The sequence below is a fragment of the Periplaneta americana genome, chromosome 10 (assembly GCF_040183065.1).
Source record: "Periplaneta americana isolate PAMFEO1 chromosome 10, P.americana_PAMFEO1_priV1, whole genome shotgun sequence".
Lineage (NCBI taxonomy): Eukaryota > Metazoa > Arthropoda > Insecta > Blattodea > Blattidae > Periplaneta > Periplaneta americana.
In genome coordinates, this window is record NC_091126.1 from 8,958,651 (window position 1) to 8,981,862 (window position 23,212).

Sequence of the window (23,212 nt, forward strand, 5' to 3'; positions counted from 1 at the left end):
AAAGCAGTAAAATGAATGTCGCGCTTAAGCGGTAAGAAGAGGGAAATTGTTATGTGTGTTACGTTGGGAATACTGAATGTGGTATTTAACACTTACCGCGTATTGGTTCTGTGCGGAAAACAAGCAAATACGCACGATCTCGCACAAATTTGTTTTTCTAGAGTATTGAAGTGTAATTTTGTACGTAGTACATGTTAAATGCAGTTGGACCAGTTGAACCGTACCGAAGAACTCCTCCGCTTCTTCTGGCGTTGTGGTCTTCACCGTAAACCTGGCTTGGGGACCTCACAAAGTACTATCTTCCGGAGCCAGAAAAACAAAGGTTTTTTAAAGAGGTGTTACTCCTCTATCCCTCCCCCTTTTTCAACCTGGCTTGGGACAGGCTTCGGCGGGGTTAGCCAATTTAATTCCAATACAGAATTTTTAATAAATTCCTCCATTTTACCACTACTGAAATATTTCCAATTATGTTGAAGATTAAGAATTTTCTCTTGTCCTTAATTCGCTGTAATTCCTATTAAAAATAAGACTATGCCTTCCACTCTCGAAAGGAAAGAAATTGTACTCGAGACCTGAAGGGGTGGACGGGCTTTGCTCTTTCAAGAAATGATTAAACTCTTTGAGTCAGTTTCATGAAGGAGTGAAATAGCATTATTACTGATAACTTTTACATCGGTGACACGTAGATTGAACGGCCCAGCCACATTTGTTCGTCGTGGTGATGTTACATCACATAAAGGGAACTTTTAAATTATCTGTGTAGTGTATATAAAGACATAGGTACCCCTTATTTGTTTGTTTGTTTAATCTCTCGTTTCCATGCTCTCTCTCTCTATCACGCTAGGAATTCCACTCCATACATAATCTATTTCTCATCCTTTAAGGCTGGTTCACAATAAACCTGGAGCAGAAACGACAGCAAGAACGAGTACGGAAATATTGTTAAAATAAATGTACTTAAATGTGAGCATTCACAATAGTTAATTGTGAATACTCCCATTTAAATTAATTTATTTTAACATTATTTCCGTTATCGTTCTCGTCGTTTCCGTTCCCAGTTTATTGTGAACCAACCTTTACTGTTGTTACTTCTCGTCACTGGAACTCTCTGCCGTCTGAAGTCAAGGGCTGCCGAAGCTTGAAATTTTAAAAATCGAAGTTATAAAATTATCAAACTAACTTACTGTCGTGAGAAGTGTTGCATGTTTTCACGTATTCTTTATATTTAGATATTATAGTGATATTCACTTTATTAGGTTTTTTATTTTTGTTACATAATTTGTCTTTATATCGTGTGAGCACTAGTGTTACTTGTCCTGCGCCATGGCGTCGTGGTCTAAGGCTCGCGTTAAGGAATGCGCGCTGGTTCGAATCCTCTTGGGGAAGAAATTTTCTCACGAAATTTCGGCCAGTGTATGGGACCGGTGGCCACCCAGCATCGTGATGCACTTGGGGAGCTACGATAGGAGATTGTTCATTTGGTATATATATATATATATATATATATATATATATATATATATTCGTATATGTATTCGTACATCGCTTCACAGCTAGAATATGGAACATGTCAAAAAGAATCATACTAGTACTATAAAGTCTTAATTATAATCACAGTCTAATTGAAATATATACAGAAGAGTTTTACAATATAGTCTACAGGTACAACACAAAGGTTTAGTATCCATACTAATACAAAACAGAAATATTAATGAAGCGTTGTTGAATGTCATGAATTCACTTACAGAATAGAAGGCGTGAGAAATTAGGTACTACTTCTTTTATATGGCCCTAAATAATCTTATGTTTTGAGTTTGATTTTTTTATATCCACAGAGAGGCTATTAAACATTTTACTGCCATATAACGCACTCCTTTTTGATATCACTATAGACTTGCCGATGGAGTATGAAAGTCATTTTTGACGCGTATTTATGCTATGAACTGTTACAAAGTTTTCACGATTACATACGAGGAAGTCTAATAATGAAAAAGTATACAGACAAGCCATGGGCATTATTTGCAGTTTTTTGAAAATGGTCCTACACGGTTCCCTAGATTTGGCATCTACTATTATTCTAAACTCTTTTTGTAGTAGGAATATACTGTTACTATCTGTACATTTTCCCCAGAATATTATTCCAAAACTCATTACCGAATGGAAGTATGCAAAGTACAGTATATTGTTATTTAAGGTATTGATATTTACTATCTCTTGCATAGACCTAATAGCAGACCATGTCGAATTTAGTTTGTGGATAATTTCTTTAATGTGATTTTTCCAATTTAATTCATTATCGATTTGTAAACCAAGAAATTTGGTTGTTGTTGTTTCTATTGGACACCTATTGTTAATTATTGCGCATGAAATTTGCGAGATTGAATTTTGATAGGATTTAAATTGGATTATGATAGTTTTGTTACAGTTTAATACTAATTTATTCTCGGAGTAGTAAGCTGAACTCGTGTTAAAATCCCGCTTGGGTCGATTACCTGGTTGGATTTGTTTCTAGAGTTTTTACAGAAGTAAGGCGAATGTCAGGTAAACTTACGGTAATTTCTCGGATTCACCACGCCAAGCATCATTTCGCTTTCATAAATTCCACCGACGCTAGATACGGCGTAATAGAAACAGCGTCGCACTAAAAACTACTAGGCCTTTATCACGTGCGTAATCGTACGAAAGATACTTTCTGTGTAATAATGTCAAGGTGTCCCCGTCCCCGTCCACGTCCACGTCGAACATTACACTGTAATTATGGAGATTATCTCTATACTTATTTCGCGCGGGATTCAGTGGGTCCCAGATACATTTGCAAGTTGTAGAAGAGAGAGAAATCCTATGGCCTAATCCATTCTGTATAGACTGTCTACAAACTGCAATTAGCAGGAGAGACATTTTATGATCATGAAGTTACAGATTGAAATATATTAACAAGCGTAGTAGAATGTAGTGAATTTGCATATTCAAAGAACTAGTACGTATGGGTTATATGAGGGGATAGCTAAGCGACATAAGGCCGAGGAATGCGACAAGTTTAGAGTGGGTTAGATGAGGGGATAAATAATGTGAGAGGAGACATACTACATACGAACTAAAACCCCGCTCGCATTTTCTTTTGTTTCAATATGGTCGAATGTGCTTTTCCCTTCGCTAGTGATTTTTTGTTGTGGGTTATTTTACGACGTTTTATCAACATCTATGGTTATATAGGGTCTGAATGATATGAAGGTGACAATGCCAGCGAAATGAGTCCAGGTTCCAGTGCCGGAAGTTACCAAGCAAATCAAGCAATTGATCTTAATGGGTTGACGTAAACTCCTGGAAAAAACCTCTACCAGGTAACTTGTCCCAATACCAACCAGGATTTGAACCCGTGCTCGCTCGTTTCACGGCCAGGCAAGCTAACCGTTACTAGTGATGTCTCTAGTCGTCCATGGCTCTGATGATAATTTTTTTCGTAAAATTGATAAGCAATATTATAAAAGCAATAATTAATTTCATGGCAGCTGAACGTTTCTTTCGTAAAGACGAGCTGTTTACTCTGAACCAAAAATACAACGCCAATGCGGTAATAATTACATAGCCTAGCTAGCGCTTGACGACGATTGCCCCGAAATTTGATTTCGTCGATTTCAGTGATATTCCCTAAATCACATCATATTTCTCCTTCATTTCGCTGTAATAACCTGATATGTTATCTTACTAAATCTGTATTTTCTTCTAGTGCATTCAAAAGACCGCCACTATACTCCGTAAACCTTGCATTTGAAATAATGCTTAGGAATATAGTCGCGAAGTTTACTAGCGAAATTTTGATTGTCTCTTGTTTCACTTATTTCGGTACGGCCAGGTCACTAGTGTCGAGCATAGTCGGCGCTGCTGTGCGGTCTGCCTTATCCAGTTGTTCCGAGAGATGAAATGAAGGAGAAGTGAAGTGTTGGAATGAAAGAGGGAAACAGAGTACCCCGAGAAAAAAATCCTATGCAACGTGTCTGTTTTTCCATCATACATTCATACATTCCACACAGACCGAACCTGGACCGTCTTAATGGAAGGTCTGTGAACTAGCACTGTAGCCACACATGCGGCACGAATGGGTATTACGCGGCCAGCTTCCATGTATGTCCACACTTATTGCAACTTCATCGCGCTGGATCCTTTGATTTTCCGCAGAAAAACCTACAAGTGGTGGAACGCAGCATGCCTCGCTCCATAACGCTCAGGTTGTGGGCTCAGGTTACGCGCCGAAGTTACGAAGTACCGTTCGCTATGCAGATAGGAACGCAGCGCGGTTGCGTTACGAGGTTCGGTTGCAAGTCTGGACACGGCTTAACAGTGCTCGATGCTCGCAACTCACGTTTGCATCAGAACTCGCTAAATGGGCACTCCTACTCTAAAGTATATAACTGTAGTCCTATGTTGTGGCACGGAAAGTGCCAGTCCTAATCATTATGAAATTATTGGAAAGGGAAATACTGTGTACTGCTTGTGTACATACATTACCTTGAAACAATTCAACAGAGATAATATGCAATATCTAAATTCGCAGACACTGCAATAGTTATATTAAAAATGTTCAATTGCAAATTGTCATGTTTTAGGTCCTATTTCACAAAGTTATGGAGTTTTTTTTTTTTTTTTTTTTTTTTTCACATTTTACAAATAGAAGTTATAATATGTAATACATACGAATAATATTTTAAAGTAGCTTCCTTTCACTGATAAAATGTAGTGCGTGAGATATAAGCGATTTAATATTGCTAACATTATTGTATAAGAGATTTCTGTAGAACGACTTTTATGAACAAGGAATGAATGTACAGTAACGTGCAAATTAATCCGAACAACGTAATTACTTATGCAAAAACACTCAAACGGGATAAAAAAAGGATCTAAGACATACCTCAGTAATCTATGTGGCCTCCCTTGTTCCTAATAACAACTCTGAGACTATTTGGCATGGATTTCACTAATTTCCCACAAATATTCTTCATTTCTTCATCACGAAACCATACACCAATGAGGGCAGAAATCATCTTCTCCTTTGCAGAACAATTCATTTTTTGCATTCTTCTTTTGCAAATTGACCACAAGTTCTCAATGGGGTTGATGTCGGGTGAGTTGCCTGGCCAGGGGAGTACCTGAATATTCTTCTTGTTGAAGAATTCTGTAGTTTTTCGAGACATATGTCATGGTGCCAGGTCTTGTTGGAACACACCTCTGCCATCCGGAAATGATTTTTGCAGCTGGGGTATGATTATGGTTTCCAATAAGTGAATATATTTGTCAGAATTCATCATTCCCTTGATAGGTATTAATGCTCCAAGCCCTTCATGTGTAAAACAACCCCAAAACATTACTTTAGGGGAGTATTTGGGTGCTTGTTGGAGATGAGCTGCTGTTACTTTTTCGGATACTTTCCATACATAAGAAACACGGTGGCCGTGGACCTCGAAATGAGACTCATCAGAAAAAAGTACATTCTTCCAGTCATTCACTGTCCAGTGTTGATGTAATTTTGCCCACATTAAGCGTTTTTTGCACATAACAGGGGTTAGCAGTTGCTTCTTAATAGGCTTACGAGCCCTTCGTCCAGCTTCCAAAAGCCTACGCCGCACTGTTGTGACGTGAATATTCGCCCCAGTGGTAGCCATTAACTCGCGGGTTAAGTCGACAGCAGTTAGTGTAGGATTTAATTTACTTTTCCTGACAATTAAACGATCATCTGCAGGTGAAGTCTTCCTTTTCCGGCCACAGTTTCCTTTTTTCTGGGGTTTGATGGATCCAGTCTCCCTGTATCGTTTTATGATCGAATTAACAGTAGCCAAACCGATGTGACATTCTGCAGCAATTTGCCTCTGTGTCATAGACGAATGCTCTGCTAATGTTATAATTTTAGACCGTTTTCGTGGAGTTGTATCCATTTGTGAAGACGATAGAATGTACACAGGATTGCAGTATTAAGTCTTCAACACAACTGAAATGCTTATAAGTACAAAACGACAGGCAAAATGTCACATATTATAAAAAAAATAATAACGACAGACCTTCAACAATGGAATTACACGTACTACAGATATCAATTAAAGCGGTATGAGCAGCTGTGAGGCCAACAATGACAGAAAATGTAAAAATATGTTGTGTTCGGATTAATTTGCACGCTACTGTATGTACAGTAGCCTACTTGTAAAGTAATACTGCATTCTTTTATGGAATAACGGAGTCAAGGAATAATTGAGGGCTGTATGTACAAGTATCGTTTTGTTCTCACTGTAATGTAAGCTCTATACATATCGTCGTTGTTTTCATGAAATCTCACATATTATGTGACAGTACAGAAAATATTTTTTCAGGAGGAAGAAAAAATTAATTAAATATCAATAGGTCTACACTGATCATCGATGATGTCATTTATGTTCTTCATATTCACCAACATTTTCTACCGAATTACTTCATATTCTTATGTATGCGTACTGATTTGTTATTATTTTTTTCTTCCTCCTGAAAAATTATTTTCTGTAATGTCACTTAGGAGGTTTAATAGAAACAACGTCGATATACAGACTGCAGCCTCATTCGGGCACAAAACTCTGGTCTTCAGGCCAGACATTTTACCCTGCGCACACAGTTGTGGCACAAGGCAACACTGTAGAAAGTGTTGATTGATTTCCTTCTGGAAAACTAGAAACTAGAAATATTTCAGGTCTAGAGATCACTCAATTATTTCTAACTAGTTGCACTCTAATATATATGCACTATTATATTTTCAGTTAATTAAATATTTTAAATTACGAAACTGAATTCTTGTCTCTTTCAGATTGCAATAAAGTTCTGTTAGTGTATGGGCTTACAAACCTTGCAAAAATGGAAGAAGAAAGCTTGGATAAGATGGACCCATATCAGAGAGGAGCAACAGATATTAGTAAGTACTAGTCTATAATATGATAGTGGCAATGCTGAAATTTCAATACTTTTTAGATTTAGTGTTAGAATAAATTCTTTTCTCTTAATAAAAGTAAAATTCCTCTAAGACAATAAAATAACTACTTTCTCTTATAGGAGGTATTAATGTAAAATACTGTGATGTTTCAAGATACACGATCACAGCATAGGCAGACTCTCAACTGCACAAGTGATTTTTTGGTATGTTATCTCTTCGTGGACAGCGATTTATTCTAAATTATTAGATCGAGTTTGTTAATATTCAGTATCTACACTCTGAAATTAATTTAATTAGAAGTAACGCAATTAAATATTTTATATTTCACGTAAAATTTAGGGATTCTTATTTGAAAAAAATAAATAAATAAAAAAGGCAATTTACTTCAATCTCATCTAACACTGTTAACATTTAGCAACCATTCGCCACCGGCAGGGTCATAAACGCGAACACGGACTAGGGATTCTTTTGTTCAGTGAATTAGGTTATTTGTGGTGAAATTTTGAATGAAGAATATGACCTGACACTCACAAATATGTTCATATAAGTTTGCACCCATAACTTCTTGCGATGTAGAAAGGTCATTCTCTGCCTACAAAAACGTATTGCCTGACAAGCTCAGGAACCTCACAGAAACCAATTTGGAAATGTTGTTCGTCGCTAACTGTGCAAAAAAAGTGAAGTGAAATAAGAAATTTGGAACAAAAATGAAAGTGCATATTTTAATGTATTTTTTGCTTGATCGTTCATGTTTCATAGTTTGATAGTGCATGCATATTTTGGGATTTTATAGTGTATGAAATTCTCGTCTCTATTTATGAATGTATGACTTTGCAACGATAGTTCAAGAATAAACTACAAACAGGAATGACATTAACACATGTCGAAGAACTGATTCATGCGACAAGGATAAAATGTACAATAAGAAAATATGTGTAATCTTCATGACATCAACTTTTTATAACAGCTATAGGAATTGTCAAGGTCAGCACTTCCATTATAGCTTTTGACAGGAACTGTGTTTTCTTTCTGAACTGTCATCATGCAAATCAAGTTACATAGATATGCCTACAAATTGTTCCGCAATATCTTGAGTCTCTTGTCTTAGACAGTAACAGTTTCAACACGATCATGTATAGTCGCCATTTACACTTCAAATTTGATTTTACTGCAAAATCAAAATTAGGTTTAGAAATATATACATTATCGCATTATCATACATAAATAATGAAAAATAATTTGCTTTTCAGTTTGGGAGTCCATGATGAAAGGAAGCTACAAGACACCTTCTGACACAAAGGAGCCACTGGATTACTCTTACATTACTGGAAATGGTAAGCAATATGAACACAGTGCATCTCAATTTACTTATACATTTTCTGAGGTAAAGGATGAGGAAATTTTAGAGATAAAGATGTCAAGTTAACTAGACAGAGCTCTGAACAATCTATAAGAATTGACAATTTAGTGTTAATGAATTTGTACACAAGACAAGGAGACTTTTAGAACTTCCTTACGTGATAATGGAGACCTGTCTTTATCAACCAAATACTGACATCAATAAAAATTAGTGCATTTTGAATCTTGCATACACTACTTTTAACACTTGAATATACTTAATTAACTAGCGGACTTACTCATGTTAATAATTAACACGAGTAAGTCCGCTAGTTAATCAATTAAAAATTAGTGTTGTGGGATTTAATCGATTAATCGATCAATTTCTGTTGTAAGATTAATCGATCAAAAATATTTAATCGAATAATCGAGTCGATTAAAATTAATCGGTTGTAGGTGATATTAATTATTATTTTGTTAATACAAACTCATACTAAAAATTCAGACATTATTTCTCTCTCGGAAATTGCTTACTTAAAAGCACAGTAGTACTGTTGTTTTCTAACTGTAAACCAGATAACGTAGGGAAAATCTTTGCACAAACACTTCAGGAAGGGATGGAGATATGAGGACAGTGACCTGGTCAACCTCTATTGAAAGTTGAAACACAGTGTGAAATCCTTATTAAGTTTTATGATTTTCCAAGAAAACTTCCACCTTGTTGTCAGCTCATCTTCCTAGCATATGAAATACCTTTCTGGGATTCGTCCCCCTCATTCCTTATAAAATAGCCATGTCTACATTGTGTGCAAGTGAGAGCGTAACTATCTTCCTTTTCTAAAATCTAGTAATTCGGATTACAATAGAGGCCAGTCTTCTGTTTCGACCGCTGTACTTTTGCAGGTACTTGCAGTTTCTGTACTGAGTTTGTACATGATGGTTGTGTGTTTAGTTTGATAAAGAAAAAAAATCAGTTTTCTGTGGTCTGTGAAAAGTGTAAACTCCAGAATGTCATATGAGAATTTGAGAGGTAAACTCGGTGAAACATTTGGATTTAAATTGAACGATCATGGAGAAGTGCTTGACAGAAAAAAAGGTTTTCGTGTTTAGTAATGCAGAACACATTGTTACTAAACGTAGAGTGGCACTTAATTCAGAGCATGTGAATGCACTCACATGTTTAAAATCATGGATGAATCAGTATTAATTAGATGAGTCTTGATACTTTTTGTTATTTATGTTTTTCTCAAAAATTCCCGGAGAAACTGATGCAATAAATTATAAGCCTCATAATAAATATGTTAGTAAGTAAATAAATTAGTTGTTTTGTAATATAACGATACAATATATACAGATATACAACATTTAATACTTACGCTTTTCACCGAACACAAGTTAAATTTAACAATAAATATTACAGTATATTAAAACATTTTTCAATTCGACCAAAACTCGATTAATCGATTAAATTCAAATAGTTATTGATTAAATATTTTGATCGATGGACAGCACTAATAAAAATAATAAAATTGTAATTAAATTAACTTTGTTAATTTCTTGCTCCACTTCTATATAAAGCCTTTCTCTTCTCTTTGGCTTTGTTAGTACCGTAAATTTCAATTTCTGCTGTTTGAAATAGCTGTGTAAAAATAGTTCTCCCTTTCTCAAAATTATTGGATGAAGTGTATCCCTACATCTTTATGGACGAGCCACCACTGATGCCAGTAAACTTCGAACTGCAGGGAACACTGACTCTACGAGCAATGAGTAAGAATAGGGGTCACGACCAAGAAACAGCAAGTTACGTGCAAAGAATAAGGGCCCTGACCAAGAAACAGCAAGTTACAGTACATGCAATGAATTGAGTGTGGTGACGAATGTATAGAATGGGACTAACTGTTCTTGTTTACACTGTATGAAGTTTGCAATTCTTACGGACTACCTATTACATGTTGAATATTTGGAGTAACAATAAGTCACGCATTCTTTCTGAACTTCGGCACTAAGAGATGCCAGGAAAGTCCCGGTACCTGTAGGCCTACTCAATTTAATAGAAGATTTAGTTGATCTTGGTGTCCTTCCAAAATGTTATCTCCACCAGCTCTTTTAGTCTTCTGAGTATCTAATGTTAACTCTTTAATTATCACTACCGTACCACATGAATGAAAGAGAACTTGTATGTTTTTAGGTCCTAGTCCAGGAAGTGGGGGAAACACCCTTGGGTCCCAGGAAGAAGCATCGACAAATGTGCAACAATATCTTACAGCTGTTCCCAATGTACCAAATAAGTACGTCATTGGTCCAATGGTTGTGCGGGTCCTGCCTGATGGGAGACCTGTACCAGGTAAATAACAGAATGGGTTCACCTCTCTTTTTAAAAGCATCAGTTGAAAGTTTGCATAATGGTAAATATTGACAAATAAGTGCCCCATAAAAATGTACTGTAGCTGCTGCTACACTGTAAGTCACAAACCAGACGCATCACAACCATACTGGTACTATAGTAGAGGCAGATTGACAACTTAAAAGTCATAATTTAACTACATTAATAATCCATGTTGAATCTTTCGTACACTACTTTAACACTTGAATATAAATAATGGCGATCTTACTCGTGTTAATTGTGTAAGCATGTGCGGCTTACAGCTGTTTCGGTGCTTCTTCACACCATCCTCAGAGCCTACTAGATCGCGGCGTCATCTCGAATTTTGCTGTCTGTTGTGTGGGTGCGTTCGATTGTTGAAAAGTGTTGAAATGTGGTGTCAAATAGTGTGTGTGTTCTGAAATTGATCTGTGTGTTGTGAATTTGATCAGGGTGTGTTTTAGTGTGTCTGTATATTTCATATTGTTCTAGTGTGTTGAGTTTTTGGTTTTTGGGTTGTATGTGTAGGATTTCCATGTCTGTATTTATGTTATGTTACTCGATACAAAGAACACATTAAAGCAATAACCAGAGGACACAATACATCTACATATGCCGAACACATAACTAATAATGAATTTAAATGTTATTATAGTCACAATCACGCCATAGTATGAAAGAAAAATTTCACAACCTCGAGCGGGAATCGAACCTGCGACTTCCTGTTTTCCGGTCAGGCGCTCTACCACTGAGCTATCGAGTTCGTCTCACGCCAAAGGCTCGGAATTATCCTTTCATAACATTTAAATTCATTAATATGTCACATCAACGGACGTGTATACGTCACCAAACATCGTAAGATGAAGATTACATAACTAATACTAACCACACATACAATAGTAACATAAATACAGACATGGAAATCCTACACATACAACCCAAAAACCAAAAACTCAACACACTAGAACAATATGAAATATACAGACACACTAAAACACACCCTGATCAAATTCTCAACACACAGATCAATTTCAGAACACACACACTATTTGACACTACATTTCAACACTTTTCAACAATCGAACGCACCCACACAACAGGCAGCGAAGTTCGAGATGACGCCGTGATCTAGTAGGCTCTGAGGATTGTGTGAAGAAACACCGAAACAGCTGTAAGCTGCACATGCTTACACAATTAACACGAGTAAGATCGCCATTTAATCAATTATTTAACTACATTAGTGTCTACATTATTGAAGTATCGTTAAACATAATTATCATCATCCCTCCAAGTATTAGGCCATGTGGCCCGTTTCAGTCTCAAAGATTTGTCCCTCTAGCATTTCTTGAGACGTTCCAGTGATCTCTTTCCTTGAGGGAGATAACGAAGCATAGCTTTTGGGATTCTGTGCGATGACATCCGTTGTAGATGGCCCATCCAGTTGGCCTGGTAATTTTGTACATAGTGGAGAATTGGTTTGAGTCCCAGTTCTTCCATTACTTCCTCATTTCGTTTATGGTCCCATCTTGTATATCGCATAAATCACATCTCATTAGCTGTTATCCTGCTTTCATCCCTTCTTCTTATTGTCCATGCTTCGCTACCATAGCTTAACACTGATCTTGCAAGGGTTTTATAGACGTATTCTTGTGTTCTTTTGTACTAGTGATTGTTTCATGATACTGTTAATTATTCCCATAGTTTTAGTAAATTTTGTAATTTTGTTTGCTAGGGTATATCTACTTCTTCCTCAAATGACAAATTATAACCCAAATAAGTGAACTCATTTACTCTTTACAAAATTGTATTGTTTCAAAACTATTTTACTCGGTACCGTACAGGGTATTTTCCACAAAAGGCCATCTTGTTCGTATTGATTTTCATATTAACTTATATTGATTTCCATTATATTGAAATTATGTACAGAGTACTTCAGATCATTTTCTGTGGGTGCTATTAAAACTAAATCATCTGCAAAAATCAGGGATTCTATTTGTATTGTTTATTTTATTGAAAATAGCCATGTTGCATCTTGTGCCAGTCTTGTATAATTTTATCCATGCATATTATAATAAACAATGGGGAAAGGCCATATCCTTGTCTTACTCCAGTGTTAATTTCGATCCAGTCTGTTGTTAAATTGTTGATTTTAATTGAATCAAATTTCTTTTGTACATATATATATATATATATATATATATATATATATTTGAAATGTACTGTTGTAACAAATTATTATGTGCCAAGATTTGTAACAATTCATTCCTATTGACTTTATAAAAGGCTTTTTTGAAATCAATAAAGGTAAGATATGTTTCTATGTTTTTCAATCAATAATTTTATTGAGAAGTATCCATTGCAGCAGGATTGACCTTCGACCTTTACGAAAGCCATTTTGTTCTTTGCTATGGAGGGTATTAATTTGTTTGTTTACTTTGTTCTTAATTACATTAGCATAAATTTTGTACCCAGTATTTAATAAGTTAATCCCTCTGTAATTCTCACATGTTTTCTTGTTTGCCTTCTTAAATATTGGTATTGGTGTCGTTAAACACTGTCATCTCTACCAGTAGAAACTCAGTAACAGTACCATATAGGAAGCTGAAGGCAAAATGTTTACATTTGGTACAGCCCTATCTATGAAGGAATTCGAATTAGAAATTGATTTAGTTGCATAATTAACATGGAATTAATCTCGCCTTGGCCTTAATAATTGAGGAAATATATGAGAAGAGGTGAGAATGAGATAGTCCATAGTCACACTTTTAAGAAAAACAGTTTTTTGTACGAATTCATTTCTTATACATATGGGACATCTACTAGTAAAATATTATAAAAATTACTCAACAAATGACGTAAGTATACGCTGGAGAAATTGTGAATCACACCTAATACCATTGAACTCTAAACTTTCAATACGCTCTCCTGTAAAATTTTGTCTGTTTCTTGGAACTATCATTCTCACCCCTTCATGAAAACCTTTTTCTTTACATAAATTAAGGCATCGGTAAAAAAATAAAAGGATTTTATTATACATATAATATTAAACTATGTTATCCAATATACACTTTACACATTTGAAGGAGGACGTAATTTTTGCTTTTGTTTGTTTTTATACTATGCCATGTGATGTCAAGGCTTGATGGTGGAAGGGGTATAGCAGGTGCACTTCAGGTATCTCTGGAAGCTACAGTGTTGAGCAATCCCGTTATTTTCCTCCATGTATCTGCCATCATTGAATTATGGAATAAGTGAAATTATTACAAAGATTTTGTAAGGATTTCATGTACATAACCTACAAATCTCTTAACAATAGGTAGCACCATAATGGCTAGTTCCTCTTTTACCTGTGCATCAGTAGAGTTAAATTCTGGACTGATATGAAATGCTATTGACTGTCCATATATATTCACTAGCTATTAGAATTCCATTTCGAATTACCAGATGTTCCCATTGAAACTTCAAATTAAATACCTCTAGCATGTAGGCCTATGAAGGATAATAATGGTTAGTTCGAATTATATAGCATCAATTTTTTTAATTGGTTATTTAACAAGTCTTGCATCAACTACTCTGTATTTGCACGGAATGTGTCATTCTTAGATGATGTCCTCAAACAGATACATAATGAGACAAATGCTTCAAATTTAAATATTAACAGAACAAAGACAAAGTATATGAATAACATAACCACGAGAGACAATACTGTAAAAACTGTTGTCTTAAATGAGGTTACTTTTGAGAAAGTGTCAAGGTTCCGATATCTCGGCTCGATAGTCACCGAGGATAACAACATATTAACTGAGATCAAGGATAAAATAGCCATTGGCAATCGAAGCCTCAGAGCATTAGATAAAATTATAAGAACCAGATATATCTCCAAAAAAAATGAAGGTGAGGATTTATAAAACAATTATTAAACCTACAGTGACTTTTGGAAGCGAAACCTGGACTCTACCTGAACGAGCAATAACCATCTTAAATACGTGGGAAAGGAAAATTTTAAGAAAAATCTATGGCCCTATTTATGATAAGGGAGAGTGGAGAATTAGGACCAATTCTGAACTACAAAAACTATATAAAGATTCAAGTATTGTCACTGATATAAAAATTAGACGGCTGGAGTGGCTGGGCCACATTATCAGAATGGACAATAATAATATTCCTAAAAGATTACTAGATGCCACGCTAAGTGGTAAAAGAAGAGCAGGAAGACCAAAACTACGATGGTTGGATGATGTTCAGGATGATCTAGTTAAAGCAGGAATTAAGAGATGGAGACGGAGAGCCCTAGAGAGGGAAGATTGGGCGGCAATTCTTAAGGAGGTCAAGGCTAAACTAAAAGGGCTGTATGACCACAGATGATGATGATGATGATGTATCAACTACTGGTACTGAGTTATTTAGCATTGACGGATTTTTTGATACCGAGATGAAACAGAGGATTAGCCATATGATTACTTGACATTCGCTTTACAGTTTGGAAAACCTGGAAAACTCCAACAAATGAACCCAAGCACCTATTGAAATCACGTCTAAGCACAGTAAGCAAACACGTCCACAGCCTGAGTTATGCCAATGTGACTAGACGTCACATTTTAAATGGGACAGTTCCATTTTCAGACCTTCCGTCCCGACAATTCTTGCTGGGACACCTACTTGTCCCATTTTATTGGAAAATGCAAAAAGGAACCTTGCTGGACAATGGTCTAAAATGGAATAATATTGAAATGTGTATAGATATCATTACAAACTCGGGTTGCCACCTTTCAAGGACTGTTGGGCTGGACACAAGGCTCATTCACAAGGACTGAGGGACAAATCGACTTTTTAAAATTCAGTCTACTTTATATCATATCACAAGTGGAAACAGTCAATATAAAATTTAATATTTTCCATTTAAACATGGAAGTAATTTTAAAATATGGTGTCAGTATTAATAAATTGAGCCTAGTGAATGCCCTTTATCACCTACGCTTTTTAACACATAAGTGGAGGATTTAGTGAAGAACTATTTTCAGAACATGGGAAGGGTGATAGTAAGAAGAAGAAAAAGAATAAAGTGCATAAGATTTGCTGATGATGTGGTATTAGCAGAAGAGAGACAATACTAAAGGATATGTTACTGGAGCAAAATTACAGCTGTGAGCAGTGTGGGATGAAAATAAATGCAAATAAGACGAAAGACCATTGTTATCAGAAGAAAAATTAAGAAGCTAAACGTGTGAATTCGAAATGAGGGAGTGGAACAAGTGGACAGCTTCAAATATTTGGTGTGTACTATAAGTAGTAACATGAACTGCTGCCAGGAAACCAAAAGGAGGATAGCAATGGCCAAGAAAGCTTTTAATAGAGAAAGGAGCATCTTCTGCGGACTTCTGGAAAAATAACAAAGAAAGAGGCCAGTGAAGTGCTGTGTGTGGAGTGTGGCATTGTATGGGCCAGAAATATGGGCATTACAACGATGTGAAGAGAAACGACTGGAACTATTTGAAATATGGAGTATGTGAAATAGACACAATAAGAAATGAAGCTGTGCTAAAAAGAGTGGGCGAGGAAAGAATAATGCTCAAACTGATCGGGAAGAGAAAAATAAATTGACTGGGTCATTGGCGAAGAAGAAACTGTCTATACTGAAAGCTGCACTAAAATGATTGATGAATAGGTAAAAAACGTTCGAGGCAGAAGAAGATATCGGGTGAGAAACAACAGTAAGATAATACAAATCTCATGCAGACAGAAAGAGAAAGGCGGAAAAGAGGGAAAATTGGAGAATGCTGGGTTCGCGGACAAGAATCTGCCTTTGGGCAGAAAACTGTTGATGAATGAAGGCTGTAGATTTAACATAAAAAATATGAACACTAAGATAACTTCTTTACATGCTCACTCACATTTTTGTTTCCATGGAAGTTTATATTCAGAATATTTTTCTTTGCTTCTCACAAAATTGGCATAGGCGGGATAGAAGCATATTTGCCCAGGATCCGGAATAGTGTTTCAAATTCCTGGACAATAAGTACTGAAAGCTGGATGGGTAACAAACTTATACAAACGTTTCTGGCAATTCCAAAATTGATGTTAAAACTATGTTCAACGAGTTTGTTATATGAAGTAATTTGCTAGTGCAAAGTAACTCAATCGAACAGAGAAGACAAAGAAGTTCATAAGACATGAGTTGTATTAATGTTCCAGTATTTCTCCTTTCAACAATTGTAGGGATTAGTGCAAAAAGGGAGCTATCCCTTATGTCGGGATAACACCTTTTTTCCACTAACTCCTTCAATTGTCATTCATTCCTAAAAATAATTGTATAATTTGGCAATCAATGCTCCTATAGAAAGTGTTTTTGTCAGAATGAACAAAATATGGACATCAGACAAAACACGATTGAAGGTTCACACATTGAAGACATTGCTAATTGCCAGAGTTAATTTTAGATACAATTTCCTTGGTTTCTTGAATGAGAATAAGAACATCTCATGAAAATTTATTCACGGGAAAGATAGGAGTGTTATGAATAGGCTGTCATTTTGTTTTGTGTTATAAATAATATACTTTTGTTCTGGTTTTGTAATTTTGTTATATATAGTGTGATAAACTGAAAACAGTTAATGCCTAGATTGTGTTTATATTATTTTAAAACCAAATAATTAAATTTCTATTTCCAGTACTGAACATTGCACGAGAGGAGAGGGACTTTACATTAAATATGCCGGTGTCTAGCATCGAATTAATCAGTCTTATCTATAGGCCTACTGAATCATATGAAGCTAAGACCCTCGTTTAATTTCAGGTGATTCTGAGAAGCCACTTCCCAAGGACGAAGACGCAGAGGAGTTCAAGCTCATGAGGGCTAAGCCAGTGCCATCGATTGAAGAACTGATGAACAGGAAGCAAGATTCGCAGCCTGCGACAACATACAGTGGACGGTACCAGCAGGCTTCGACACCCAACACCGAGACACAGCAGTTGAAGTCTCCGTCTCCGTCTCAGCCTCAGGCAGTGTATGTGCAGCCCCCCAGCCAGTTCAGGATACCGTCCTTATAAAGCATCTTCCAGTGTGACATATAGACCTTCTTGAAGGTGATGTAGCAAGTCTCTGGAAGTAAAGTATTTATTGCGACAATGTCTCGGCTGGCCCCACAAATGGGAGCGGGTTTTCAAGAAAATAACTTTAATACTTGATTATTTGATATAATTGACTGAGTGCCTTGCACTGGAGTAAGAGTAGCTCCTTAGCTGAAGTAGCCTGTATTGACAAGGCAACCCAGCACACTGATGTCACAATGATTCAGAAACACATCACAAGTCTGTAACATTACCCCGGCCATGACAACATTGGAAGTAGTATTGTGTCATGTTGTTTGCATATATAATTCAGTCGATGGAATTCATTTGGATTGCAGCATGATGAAACATTTTTCACTATTCCTATTGCAGTAAAGTGTTTCTACTGTCCTCCACTTTGGGGATAATGATTTTATTTATCACACATAAAATAAATAATATTAAAATTGTAAGACTGTTTAATTTCCTGAAAAACTCAATAAATGTGTGGAGGTATGCTTCAGTCTCACTACTGCTCTCCACACTGGTATTAATTATTTTATTAATTAATCGTAAAATAAATATTTAAAGTCAAGTTTGTCAGAATTGTAAGATTGTTTACTTTCTAGTAAAAGTCTTTAAAACTGTGGAGGGAATACATTTTGGACACTTCATTTTCATTGATTAACGAGATATTTTTGTTACATTTTCGCTAGTACTACTGTCCTGCCGAGGAAGTATTGTATTCTTATTTTGTAATAGTTCTCTAAAGACCAAATTACTCTTTATTTTCACAATCTCAATACTAAGTTTCCTTATTTCTATAAATTAATTTTCTTGCTGCCATTTTTATTTTAGTAATTCCAGAAAGCAAACTTACACTAGGTACAAAAGTATTACATATCGTAGGATAAGGGTGTAGTCATATAGTAAAAAGTGTCTTACATTTAAAATGACACTTCAGAATGTTTCCTGAATATTTATGATCTAAAACCTTCACGGTGCGCAACATGGTGCGAGAATTTAGGGTTTAGCATTTCGTCACAGATACAGAAGCAGCCAATGTTTTGGAGCAATGTACTGTCTCCATCATCAGGCAAAGCAAGAAAGCGGGAATCTACTTGTTGTATCCCTCCAGTGTTGGAGAACACTTCTTGGTAACGAATCTGACAAGACAGGTTCCTTTTCTCTCGCCCTTCATGAATATGAAACCGATTGTAGCTTACAAAATTTGGATGTTCTATTTTGTGACATAATACCAAAACTAAAATATCTCAAACCATTTTTGCTCATCTTCAGAGTGAAAATATTCTGTAGATATCACTTCACGGAAATTTTTCATTCAACACTCCAACAGTGATAATTAATTTTGGAGCTCTTCTTTCATTGACTATTAGGTACTGTTTTTTAGATTTCATGGAGGCATTTAGTAACTTACTGATAGAATTGTTCACATCTTTTTCTAAATTGTATAACAATTTTCAAATAGTTATCAAAATGAATTTAACTGTTAATATAAGGGTATTTATGGGAGTTGAAAATGATATTATTACGTGGTTTAGAGCTCAGTTCCATATACATTCTTTTAAAGAATTAATTTGCATAATGGATTTAGTACAGTTGTCTATGTTTTGAATTTTAAACTGTCAATATGTAAAAACAATGTAAATCGGAACTTACTGCAACGGAAATGTCTAGCACCATTTTCCTTTTATTTTCACGACTTAGCCCTTTGTTGAATTATAAACATTGCTTCTTTTTTATGTACTTGCCAGTATTCTGTGAAGGAAAGTTGTTTTGGTTCTTTCATTCAATACTTAACATTTGAGGCGAAATTAGGATGTAAACATTTTTATGTTCATGACAAGAAATATTTAACGTTCGAAAGTTAATTGTGTAGGCATAGTAGAATTAGCAAGATTATTTCATCTCTGCAAATACAACATTTTCGCATCTAAAACTGATTATGGTAGGAAAAAATACTCCTAAATTCCCTTTGTTATAGTAATTTCTATCATAGTAGTCTGTACAGCTGATCAATTGTGCTTATGGTAATTTACTTAGGAAAAGAATAGCTCTGTTATTGAAAATAAAGATTTAGCAATGGATCTAGATGATTTCAATAAATACATTTTAAATTTTGGTTTTCACGTTTCTTGCTTTCCTGAATGAATGTAACAAATGTTTAATTGTGTATATAATATAATTTATGTAAATATTATTTGTTAAAGTATTATTATTTTATTATTATTAATTAGTATACATTTCAGTGTTTAATGCTAAGTAATATTTACGCTTCTCATGTTTGATCATATTACCATGTTGTAATAAGAGTTGTTTCTTGTTATATAAATAATAAGTACTTTCTTATACAAATTGCACTTGTGTGTTCAATAATGTATTATTAAATAAACCCATATCCATATTCCACTAAAATGTTAAGCAATAAATAAAACCACCTCAGAGTATGGTTTCTTTATGACCACTAGACGCAAAAGCCCTGCAGGTGGCCATCAAATTAAAAATCTATACTTCATGACTAACTCCAAACTGATGAACCAGGTCACTGTATTCCTGATCATTTGCTTCCTTAATTTCCCCTCGTCTAACCAGTGGCGGCTGATTGACTGAGGCAAGTGAGGCCGGGCCTCAGTCACTTGGCTTAACTGAAATCGAATTTTGTTTTTTTTTAATAATGTATTAGTTATTTGAATGAAGCATATATCGCTGTAGAAGTATTTGAAAACTTTGATGTATGTAGACCTGTTTTGCAGTAAAATTTGTTCCTGAGGCCGGGATCGCTCGTGCTGGGTCAGGCTTGTGATGTATATAGACCTGTTTAGCAGTAAAATTTGTTCCTGAGGCCAGAATCGTTCGTGCCGGGTCTGGCTTAATGCATTTCATGTCCTTTCGCGGGCTTTGAGTTTACTCTTAAAAACGTTGTAGCTGAGGCACAATTCGGCTGGCCTGGTCAGGTTTCACTCGTCCCATCCATGGGCCGGCCTCAAGGGTAGAGTGGGGTGGGAATAGCTGTGGTGACTTGTCTTCCTAAATAGGCCATAAATAACAAAATTCCAGCTCTTTGGCAGGCAGAAACCCACTCGATTCTCTCCCCTTATGTCTCAGTTTATGACATAAGCGAGGGTGTTGTACTATTGTACTTCGTAGTACAGTAGTGAATCTGGGCCAATGTTGTTATGTATTTCGGGACAATATAAACAGAAACAAATGAGAGAAATAATGTTGGTGCAGTTAATTCATTGTTAGAGTGTCCTTTTTCGAGAAGAAATAATACTAAAAGAAAGGAAGTTTTAAATAAAGAGAGAGACTACCGAGATACCTACGACATCGCTGATAATTTTTCTGACACATAATCTTAAAACGCGAGTTTCTATTGCATCCTGGTATGGGCAACATAAATGGTTATGTGGTAATGTGATACAAAATAAACTTCTCTTGGCCTTGTTTGTTGCTGTCAAAGGAAAAAAAATAAAAAGAAAAGAAAGAAAGGGGAATTTCAACACATAATATGGGATGCTTCATCACACTGAAACAATCACTGAAACTCAGAGCATCACAGCTTACTTGGTGAGTGAAATTATTATTTTTCATTGATAGTAATAAGAATAGACTAATAATAGTAATAATAATAACAATAATAATAATACAGTAATAATGATATTAATAATATAATAACAATAATTAATATCGTAAACAAACATTTCCTATCGGAGGCACTTAAACTAGTTGCATCTGGCCTCACCAAGGATTTTGATCACCGGCCGCTACTGCGTCTAATGTATTTGGTAAGATAATTCTCTATTATTACTTTACCATCACTTCCTCTATGCTACATACATTTGAATTTTGCTCAAATGGCTTCAACAGAAGATGGTCACCACCCACTATTTTAGGCAGGAGCTTTCAGCCCTGATAACGATTTCCCATTGTATTGCATTGTATTTATTCATTCCCTGTACAATCTATTACAGATTATAGGTTCGTCATTAGATACAAACACAAAATACAAACGAAAAAAATACACACACATACACACACAAATAAGATTTCTAGTATGAATTTAATTGATTTCTAGTATGAATTTAATTTTAACACTATTAAGTTTTCAAAGAATAGTAAAATTACCAAAAGACACAATAAATAACAAGATATATAATACATTTTCCGTTTACAAGACATTAAATAAATTAATTAACAGAGATTAGGTAAAAACAAGATAGTCTTACGTTATTATTAATATTGTTTGGAGAAAAAAATGATATGCAGCAGTAATGAAGGTAGGTATTTTGCTTTATAGCTTTAATGCAAGAAATCAGTGATTTTGAACGGCATGGACTGGAGCAGAATAGTTTTTACCCTGGTTTTGAAACCTTCATAATTTAAATGTTTAATATCCCCAGGTATCTTGTTATAATAAGATACCTGTATGAGAAGTACTGTTGAGACTTTTGGTAATAGCACAGTCTACTATATACAGTCACGAAGCTTGAGTTTTGAGGGTGCTAGAAACAATAGACTGTGACTGTACTATTTTGCATTGCCTGTAATGAGGCGATATTAGCGATCCTAGTGGTGAGCAACTATCTAATGTTTGCATATTTACTATGTATTGACCTTTGTGACTGTATATACTAGACTGTGGTAATAGTATGACAGTTTATATGCAAATTGTTGGCAGTTCTTGTGTTATGGTTGTGAGTTTCAAAGTTCCTTTTAAAATAGTTAAGATTCTTATGTATAAAGCAAACAGTTTCTAGGATGTAGATGCAGGGGAGTGGTAAAATATTTAATTCTTGAAAAATTTCTTTGCTTGGAGTGCATATAGGAACTTGTTTTATTATTTTTATTATTTTCTTTTGAAGTTTAAATATTTTTATAGCTTCAGAGGACATGCCCCAAAGCATTACACCATATGAAAGAATGGAATGTACATGGGCATAGTAGACTACTTTCGAAGTTGGAAGAGAGATGCTTTTTGTAAGAATTCTAAAAGCATAACATAATTTGCACAGTTTTCCAGAGAGAAAGCTTACATGTTGAGTCCAGGACAAATTCCAGGACTCCCAAGAATTTTGTGCACTCAACTTCTTTTATATTCTGATTGTCAATATATATTTGCAAGTTTTTATGCGTTTTATTTCGATTAAAATTAATAAAAACTGTTTTGTCTATGTTTAGATTAAGTCTGTTATGTATTAGCCATTACTTCCTATCTCGTGATTGACAACCTATACCAACTCAACAGTAACTTTCAGAAATGAATCTGTATGGAAGAAGGCTACTGAGAAAAAACCTCACATAAGTTACATAGTCTATAAAGGAAATTCCGTGTTTTTTAGGTGAATAAGCACTGTCAGAGAGGACCGTTTTCTATCCATAGCATCCTTCTAATTACAGTATTCTCATGTATTTATTTACTATACTTCCTTTTTGGATATCCATCATCTCCCCATTTTCTCTATCGGAGATTTTTGCTAACATCTGTATAGTGAATGTTAAAA

The 23,212-nt window shown here is 35.3% G+C and overlaps 1 protein-coding gene across 1 annotated transcript in view; it reads left to right on the forward strand.

Moving 5' to 3' along the window:
• Positions 1–19,189, forward strand: part of Reg-5 (Rhythmically expressed gene 5) — a 52,519-nt gene extending 33,330 nt beyond the window's left edge. Inside the window, exons 3-6 of the mRNA XM_069836829.1 lie at positions 6,821–6,925; positions 8,194–8,277; positions 10,470–10,625; positions 17,437–19,189. Coding sequence (XP_069692930.1) covers positions 6,821–6,925; positions 8,194–8,277; positions 10,470–10,625; positions 17,437–17,690 — 599 coding nt within the window. The 3' untranslated portion in view covers positions 17,691–19,189. The remainder of the gene's footprint in view (positions 1–6,820; positions 6,926–8,193; positions 8,278–10,469; positions 10,626–17,436) is intronic.
• Positions 19,190–23,212: the final 4,023 nt, after the last annotated feature.